This window comes from Carlito syrichta, unplaced genomic scaffold (assembly GCF_000164805.1).
Source record: "Carlito syrichta isolate Samal-C Ts95f unplaced genomic scaffold, Tarsius_syrichta-2.0.1 Scaffold288910, whole genome shotgun sequence".
Classification (NCBI taxonomy): domain Eukaryota; kingdom Metazoa; phylum Chordata; class Mammalia; order Primates; family Tarsiidae; genus Carlito; species Carlito syrichta.
The window spans coordinates 89,719-98,797 of record NW_007233006.1 but is presented as its reverse complement, the minus strand read 5'-3'; the positions used below and the strand labels follow the sequence as shown (position 1 = coordinate 98,797).

Sequence of the window (9,079 nt, the reverse complement as noted above, 5' to 3'; positions counted from 1 at the left end):
ACCCGCGGGCTCAGGCAATCCACTCACCTCAGCCTCCCAAGGCGCGGGATTACAGGCCAGGTGAGCCGGGCTCGGTGGCCTCTAGTCTGGGTGACACAGTGAGACTCCAACCCAAAAAAGATAATAAATAAATAAGTAAATAAATAAGAGTATCCCAGGTGATTCTAACATGCAACTGGTTTGTGACCACTGCTGTGAAGTCAATTAAAACGCCAGCTAGATTATCTGTGCTTAATCTACAGGTTCAAATACACAGGGTTACCTCCCCGGGATGTTTAGACTGTCATCCTAGAGTCAAAACCACCAAAGAATTCTATCAACTGTCGACTTATTTTTAGGGGGGTAGGGGAGTGGTACGAATTGCACAACCTGATATTTGGATAAATTATGAAGAGACTAATAGGCTGTCTTAATGAATCAGAGCTGAAAGTCCTCCGAGTATCCATTTGGAGGCTTCATAAGGAGTTCTGGCCTGCATTAGAAATTTGTGAGTTACCGCTCTCCGAGTAGTTAAACATTTCTGCAACTTTCCCTTGTACACTAAATCACTACTATCACCACCAAATGAAGATTGTTCAGAGAAATGCAAACTGAGAACTGCCAGATGTCAATGCAGCATTGTTTCCAAAATTAACTAAAAGTGCAGTTTTTCCTTTTTAGAAGTCTAAAAGCGTCTTCAAAAATAAATGAAAATGAACTCATCTTTATTTATTACTTTGTTTTTAAATGATCTCTTCAGTTATCCAAAAAAAGTTGTTTAAAGATCAATTGTGCGGGCTATGGTACATATGTTATGGCAAATTTGGGAGCAAATTTTGGTTGGTTTTTATCTGTTTAAATGTATTTCATGTTTTCTTCTAATCAGGCCCATTGTCAACTTTTTCAGACAAAGGGATTATTTATTTATCTGGGGGGGTTCCCACTCATTCTAAATGTAAACAAATTCAGTTTTTCTATATGCATGTCAAAAGACCAAATCTTAAGAGAACGGACTCCTAAAATTGATGTACCATATTGTTTAAAGTAAAAATTTTAGCAACCCATATATCCTAATATGTAGTGAACCTGAGAGCCCCAGATTCACCTACCAGACTTTGCCTAGTAAATCAGGATGTGTTATTTAAATTACATTGTACTTCACATGCTTGGGTCAATTTATATTGCTTTGTGAACTGTGATCTCAAATCCCTGAATAATTACATAAAACAGAGCCCAGTTCCACTAAATCTCAGGTCACTGCTGAGAATCTGATGAATCTGGAAATCAAAACCAAAACAGGAATGCTCAGAAGCCAGGGATATCTGCTCCTGCCAAGTAGAATTTCAATCTGAAATAGCATTGAGTCTGTATTAATGAGGACACAGCATAAGAGGCAGATCAGAAGAGAGCCTTCAATGATTTTTCTCTTGATTTGTCCCGAGTACTCACTGGCCACTTGAAATTTCGGTATTTGTTGGCTGACAAGAAAACAGAATACTGCCTTTAGTGGGGATGTCTCTCCAACTTGGTGATTTCTAAAAATAAAAATGTTGTAACTTTTAATCTTAAAATTGTATGACTTTAATATTTTGTAAGGACTCTATTTCGAGCCATTAAACAAACAAACAAACAAAAAAGAGAGAAAGAGAAAAGAAAAAAGAGCTCTAGATTTTGGGCCTAGACTGGTCATTCCAGCCTTGGAATGGAACCTCTGGTTCTCCTTAGGTTTTGGGAGCTGTTGGCCCGTGTCATTTCAGTGGAATTCTGGGGCCAGGCCAGCATGGCTGAGTCTTCCAGAGAAGCCTGAAACACACATCCTGGGTTCTAAAGATTTAGAACAGGGCTGCAGTTGCTGTTTTCCAGAAGGGGATGCAAACCCAGGAACCCATGGGATGAATCACAGCTGCTCTAAGCCATATGTTGAACTCTCTCCAAACCTAAGGCCATACTGGGCTGAGACATACATCTCTGGAGAGAGAACAGGAGAGGGAAGGGAAAGCCTCAACTCGAGCTCTCTCATCTTCCCAGGACCAAGCCAAACAGGGAAATATAAAGGCTCCAAATGAAAGCAGAATGGTTGTGGCCTGCATCCAACACCTGGCCTCTTCAACCTACCTGCGGTGGCGGTCTTTACCGACTTGGACGCGGAAGCATTGGCAGCGTTCTTGGTCTCCTTGTCTTTCTCTTCCCCACGTGCGGCTTTGACCTCGGGAGTGGCGGTGGTTTTCGTGGCTTTTTCCACAGATTCTTTCTTCTTAGGTGAAGCCACTCGGGACACCTTATCCGAAGACTCTTTCAAGGTCCCTGGCTTGGGCGAAGCAGCCAGTGGCTTGGATTTGCCATCGCTCTTTTTGACAGGCGAAGACGACTTGGTCTTTGTGCCTGGCTTTTTGGTTTTGGTCTTTTCTTTCAGATCTTTCTTCAGAGCTTTGCCCAGGTTCTGCTCAATGGCCAAGGCCTCTGGGTCCACCATGGACACGTCAGGGTGGCGCGGAGAAGGGCTGCGGTCTTGCATGGGGGCTGGAGGTGGGTCCATGTGCTTGTACGTCACGGTTTTGTCTGTGGGGATGGTTTCCGACTCATCCTCAGAGTCAATGTTGGCATCGGCCGTGATGGAGGGGCACTCTTCCGTCTCGGGGGGCACGTCAGAGTCGGTCTGGGACGGGGCTGACTCGCTGACCGAGGTGGGAGGGGTCTCGTCACACTGTCGGCCCTGCTGCTTTCCTCCCGGGGGCGGCGGGGCGCCCCCGGATTGAGTGAGGGGCCTTTCGGATTCCTCAGGGGCCTCTTCACTGGCAAACCACTCAAGAGGGTTGGGATTAATGAAGGAGGGCGAAAGCTCGGTCTTGGGGTGCTTATACTCACAGGAGGACACGAGGCAGAGATCGACGTCCTGGCGGGCTTCCGAGGGGGACTTCTTTTCTGCGGTGTAGCATCGGTCTGAGGTCTCGTAGGCATACGTGGACGCCTGGGGGGTTCTGGTGATTTTCTCTGTAGTCTCGTAACAGTACGTGGATGCATCGGGGGTTCGTGCGGTTGTTATCGACGTCCCGTAGGAGTAACTTTCAGACTCCGGGAAACTGGCAATTTTCTCAGTGGTCTCATAAGAGTAGCTGGAGTCCCCGAGTGGGTGGCCGCCATCCTCAGAGTCATCATAGCCATTGCTGATGTCATCCAGGAGCCGTCTAGACCTCTCAGTCTTCTCGTAGCTATAACCACTGACTTCGGGGGTCCGTGTGGTCTTCTCAGTAATTTCGTAGGCATACCCGCCATCTTCAGGGGTCTTGGTGGTTTTCTCAATGGTCTCATAGGAGTAGTCGCTGTCACCCGGGGATTTTGTGGTTCTCTCTGTCTTCTCATAGTAATAGCCGACCATGTCTGGGGTCCGGGTGGTTTTCCGGTAAGACCCATAGTCGCAGTCTTCTTCATCTGGCAACCTGGTTGTTTTCTCCGACTTTGGATAGGCATAGCTAAAGTCACCAGGGGTCTTCCCTCCATTGTCCCTCTCCATGCCAGATGTGGTCAAATCTCTATTCAAGGCCAGGTGGTGTTGCATCGTATCAAATAACATCGAGGCACGGAAGCCATAGGGCTCTGCGGACGCTGCATCCACGGGCGGAGAAGAGGAAGTGTGGCGAGCCACCGTGTTCTCCTTGGCTGCAGAGGTAGAATCTGAAAAACTAGGCGAATATAAAGGAGAGGACTCCCGTGGGGTGAGTGGAGAGATATCAGATTTTGGAGAGAGCTTCTCTCCCTCCAGACTTTTCACCTTTTCAGAGGTGAGCGAGGCATACAAGGACATATCTCTGGGAGGAGCGGCATCAGACAGAGTATCTTCTTGGAGCGGAGAGGCGATCTGAGAAGGGGTGTGAGCAGAGGAGGTGGATGGGGAAGCCTCTACCTGAGACACTGAGATGAGCTCAGAAAGATCGTTATCTTGAGTGTAGGATGGCTCTTCCATAGGTGGGATCTTATGTGACAAACTGGAGTCCTGCATGTCAGAAGGACTGTAGTCCACTTCAGTCGGCCCGTTTTCAGTGATGTGAAGCACACCTGCACCCATCGTCGGGTGATCTGGAGACTGTCGACTGAAGTCCATGGCCAGGGAGTGCTCAGGAGATTCTTGGCCGAATTCAATAGACATTGAAGACTGTTCAGACCTGTGATCTTGAACCGGTGTCCTAGATGTGGCAGTTTTAGGGGAGAAGTCTGGCGGAGAGATTGACATGGGTCTCGGGCATTCTTCTTTTGATGGAGACATTTCTGTTTCCTGGAAGGCGGTGGGCGTTTGCACCACAGACACTGAGAGGGAGTCATCTACTTCTGTGGAATGTGGGGAGCCAACCTCGGCATGCAGAGAAGGCGACGCGTCGTCTGTGGTTGGCTCTGGAAAGGAGCTTGTAGCCACGGAGGCTGTGGAGACGGAGGCCACGCCCTCCATGTGAGAGTACGTGTCTTCTGCCACCCCCTCATCCACAGGGGTCGCCGACTTGTCTGAGACGGTGCCTTCAGAAATGGACATCTTGGTGTCTTCTTTAAGAGATCCGAACTGGCTGACGTCGATCTGGGTTGGAGAAACATCCCCTCCTAACTTCCTCTCATCCAAAGCCAATGCTGGCTGAGAACGGATGGCTTCAACATCATCGGTCTTCTTTTCTTGACCCAAGTCTTCCTTTATTGGTATAAAGTCTGTGCTTTTCCCTTCCTGTCTGTCGTGGTAATGACCAGTGGCAGTCGTTTCAGAAACTGGGCTCACTTGGTCGGGAGAGCCTTGTTTTCCATTCTTTTCTCCAAAGGGGCTTTCGGTATATCTGCCAGAAGCCTTGCCATCAGCCCTTAGAAAACTGTCATATGCAGGCTCGGACCCAATCAGGGGTGGACTGCGCAGAGGAGACAAGACTTTCTCCATAGGGGACTCGGAGTCAGGCACGGGCTCATCCATGGGGCTTATTGAAGCCCTTTCATTCTCGTCTTTGGCCTCGCTGAATTCAAAGGTCACTGGAACTGCCGGTGGTTTTCCCGAGACTTCTGTAGGGAGGTGACTGGATTTCTCGTCGGTGGGAGATTGGTAGTAAGGTGTGTGGCCAGCACTGCCAGTCACAGACTGAGATGGCGACACCACTTCCAGAGTCTTATCCTCAGGACTAGCGCAGTGTTCTTCAACGACTTCTTGGGTCACCTCAGGAGACACCGAGACTGCCTCGGCCTCTGCAGAAACTTTAATCTCATTGGGTGTCAGAGAGAAGTTCACACTGCGTTCACCTAGGGGGGTCTTTTCTATGGGTGACGGCGGGGAAGGACTCAGGGACGGGCTCTTGGACGGGCTAAGTGTGTCGCCTGAAACTGCCGAGACGGTGTCTTTGATCTCCAACCTGGCACTGGCTCTCACGTCGGAGCAGTAAGCGTCCCGAAGAGCAGATCTGCTGAATCTGTCTTCCTCCATAGACGAGGGCGGCGAGATGGTGGAGGCTGAAGCGTTGTAATCCTTGCCCTCGGTGGCGTCCGTTTTTGACCCTTCCGAGAACCCATTGAGCGAGGCGGCAGCAGGCCTGGGGTATTCCTGCGTATACGGCGGCGACTCGTACTTGGTGACGTGCATGAATTCCTGAGACGGGGACTCTGTCTCTTCATTGTTGGTCTCGTCACTCAGCACGTCCCGAGGAGTGGACATCTCGTCCATGGGGGTGGGCTCGCTGGAGATCTCGATGGTGGACTGGGTGTAGCCGGAGGTGGCCGTGAACTCCTCGGGCTGGTCTTCCCGATTGTCCTCGTCGGAAGCGGTGGCCTCGCTCTCGGAGCCTCCGGGTAAGGTCTCGTCGTGAATGGAAGATGCAGGTTCTCGGCCGGGAGCCTGGGCTCCGGGTGGCCTGGCTGCCGCCGTGAGGAATCCATACTGATCCTCGGCTCCCCCGGCCTCTGCGGCCTTGTCCACCACGGCCATCACGTAATCTTCGGCTTCGATGTTTTCGGACTCGTCGTCTTCCCTGGCGTCCTCCGCCTTGTCCTCCTCCTCGGCCTCCTCCTCCGACGGCTCCGCCTCTCCTTTGGCCGTCGCCTCATCCATGTCTTCTTCCGCCCGGTCATCCCCACTGGCCACAGACTCCCTCTTCGCCTGGAGGTGCACGTCGGCCTCCGCCTTGGTGCTCTCCTCGTCCTCCAGGAGGCTGTGTTTGGAGGCGCGCGCGCACACGCTTTCCTCGGCGTCCTCTTCTGGCTCCTCAGCCTCCTCGGTCTCGGCCTTCTCTTCGTAGTCTCCGGTCTCCGAGGATTCTTCGAAACCGGCGCCTTCGTCCTCAAACCTCTCAGTGTCATCCACCCCCTGCTTCCCGGCCGGCTCCAAGTCCTCAGGCGTTTGCTCACACTCGCCCTCCCCTTCGGTGGTGGTGATGCCCTCGTCGGGGGACTCGGCAGGGCCTCTGACGACCTCCGTCTCCTTCTGGGTGACGTAGGCTTCCACCGGCTCCGTCTCCTTCCATCGCGCCTCGTCTTCGAGGAGCTCCAGCTGAGGCTTGATGTCCCTCGTCACGTCGACCTCTTCGGCCTTTAACTCTTCGAAGTCCTTGGTGAGATCCTCGGGAGACGACATCAGGGACCGCTCCGCTTCGAGGTCTTTGGCAGGGCCAGTGGCGGCTACCCTGGCCGCGGCCACCGCGGCGCCAGCGGCTGCGGTGGCAGCCTCGGCTGTCTTGCTTTCCTTCTTAACGACTTTAATCTTCCCCTTCTCCTTTGGCTTCCCAGGAGCAGCGGAATCTTTCTTGACGGACTCTTCCTTCTTGGGGACTTTTGGTTTTAGCGCAGCCGGCTTTTTTGCTTCGGCTAGAGGAGCGGAAGATTTCTTCGTGTCTTTAGGGAGCTTCTTAATTTCTTTCTTGGGCTCCTTTTCCTCCTTCCTAATTTCCTTCCTTTCTTCCCTCTTAACATCCTTCTTGGCTTCCTTCAGCGGCGTTTCCTTCTTCGCCTCTTTCTTGGGTTCTTTTTTCTCCTCTTTCTTGACTTCCCTTTTGACTTCCTTCTTCACCTCCTCCTTTTTTGGCTTTTCCTCCCTCTTCACGGGCGTTTTGTCTTCCTTCTTAGCCACTTCTTTCTTTGGCTTCTCCTTCTCCTCTTTCTTTTCCTCGGGTTTCACCTTTGTGTCCTTTTTCACTGTCTTCTCCTTGGTGGCTTTGGGTTTGACATCCGTGGCTTGCTTTTCAGCTGCCTCGGCTTTCACTGGCGACGGCTCTTCTTTGCCGGGCACGTCCTTCTCGGCCGCTGGCGGTTTGGGCTCTGTTTTGACTGGCTTGTCTTTTTTCACGGTTACCTTCTCTTTGCTTTCAACTTTGGGTGGCTTTTCTGCGTGATTCGCTTTGGTGACCTCGGGCGTTTCCTCTTTAGATTCTTTGCGCACGGTTTTGCTGGGAAGTGGTTTTGCAGCTGGCTTCAGACTCTCTCGGCTGTCAGCCCTCTGCTTCAGTTTCACCTGTTTCGAGGCACCAGTGGGAGCCTGGCCAGTGAGATCTTTTTGGGTGGCCAGTGGCTGCTTCAAGAAGTCCAAGTGTTTGAGCTTTTCCAGCCCTTCCAGGATATTGTACTGGGTGCTGTTTCCAGGAAACAGGACTCGGATGATTTTCTCTGCAGGGTTTGCTGGATGCCACACAATCAAAGAAGAGACGGAAGTTAGATAGGAAATTGGGAGGTCGACTTCTTGGCCGTTAGGCAGGATGAATTCAGCCTTGTCTTTGTTAGTGCCAGTCCACTGCTGCATAAAGTACTGCATCTCCTTGCTGCTCTTGACTGGATTAAGCACATACATCTCAAGTTTACCCACTCCCATTTTCTGGAAAAGAATGACAGGATCGATGGTGTTGCCTACACTTCTAAACAGAGGTTCTGGCTTCATGGACAATTTATTTAGGTACTGGAGAGTGAAACAAGCCTCTTCTATGCTTCTCTTCATCTTGATGTTTGGCTCTGGGTTTTTCAGATTTTCAGGTACGTTGAGAAATACAACTCCTAAGTCAGGGGAGATGAGGTTTTTCATCCAGTCACTATTTGTGGTGGAGCCCTGGGACTGTTCTTCCTCCAGCTCTGCAATTTTCCGCTGTAGCATGCTGTTGATTCCAGGCAGATTGTCATCCCCAATGTGGGTGAGCAGGATGGAGTCCACTCGGTCCAAGTGTCGGATGAGCTTCCAGAAGCAGGATTTTCTCTCGGATCCGCCGTTGATGAGCATATTGAACCCATTCACTGCAAACAAGGCGGAATCGCCCCTGCCTCCTGGAAAAATGTAACAGCAGGGCTTGGAGAGCTTTAGAAATCCCCCCGAGGTGGGAGGTTCCAGGATGTCGAAGGGAGATGGGACTTCCACCGACTCGGAGAGATACTCGGTAAACTCAGAAAGTCCTTCCATTTCTGGCAATATAGAAGCTGAGTTGAGTTTGATATTGATGAAGTCTTGGAGATTGTGTCGGTCAAGATTGGAGTTCTTCCAGTCTCCTTCTTCGGGACAGAACAGGGTCAAGCTGGCTTTGTTGGCAGGATGGGTGGTGCTCAGTAACTCCCCAATCTGGGTGATAAAAGAAGGAGAGAAAGAAAGGAAGAAAAGGTTCAAGGGACTGCCATCACCGATCCACCATCTCCATCTGTTTCTACGTATCATAGAATCACTGGTGCACAGAGGACCCGTTTCAGAGATGCACTTGCGTAGCAATGCTCATTGTGTATGGGCTGAAATATCTCCACACTGGAAAATGGACAGCCTCTGTCCTGAGCCCCCCTACTGCTCCCTTCTGCCACCAACAGCACCTCTAGCACGCCCCCTGCAATCCCTCCACTGCCCGTTTCTGCCCGGCAGGGAACTCCAGAACTCTGCTTCAGTTCTAAGACCAGTATCCGCCTGGGTGGCCGGTGCTTATGCCACAGTTATGAAACACCTCAACTATCACCCCTGGGGACTTGCCACACAAAGATGCCCTTTAAAAAGTATTAAACTGTCATGGGGAATAGCTCTAGGAATCATTCCACCACTGATATGAAATGTTTTACTTTATTCCACTGGACTTGGCAAAAAAAAGAAAAGAAAAAGAAAAAAGAGAAAAAAAGAAAGAAAAAAGACCTGATT

General features: G+C 50.7%; 1 protein-coding gene across 3 annotated transcripts in view; it reads right to left on the bottom strand.

Moving 5' to 3' along the window:
• The window catches only part of MAP1B (microtubule associated protein 1B), a 99,583-nt gene that overhangs the window by 7,387 nt on the left and 83,117 nt on the right, over positions 1-9,079 (bottom strand). For all 3 annotated transcript variants that reach the window (XM_008053965.1, XM_008053963.2, XM_008053964.2), the window contains exon 4: positions 2,095-8,524. In XM_008053965.1, coding sequence (XP_008052156.1) covers positions 2,095-8,524 — 6,430 coding nt within the window. The remainder of the gene's footprint in view (positions 1-2,094; positions 8,525-9,079) is intronic.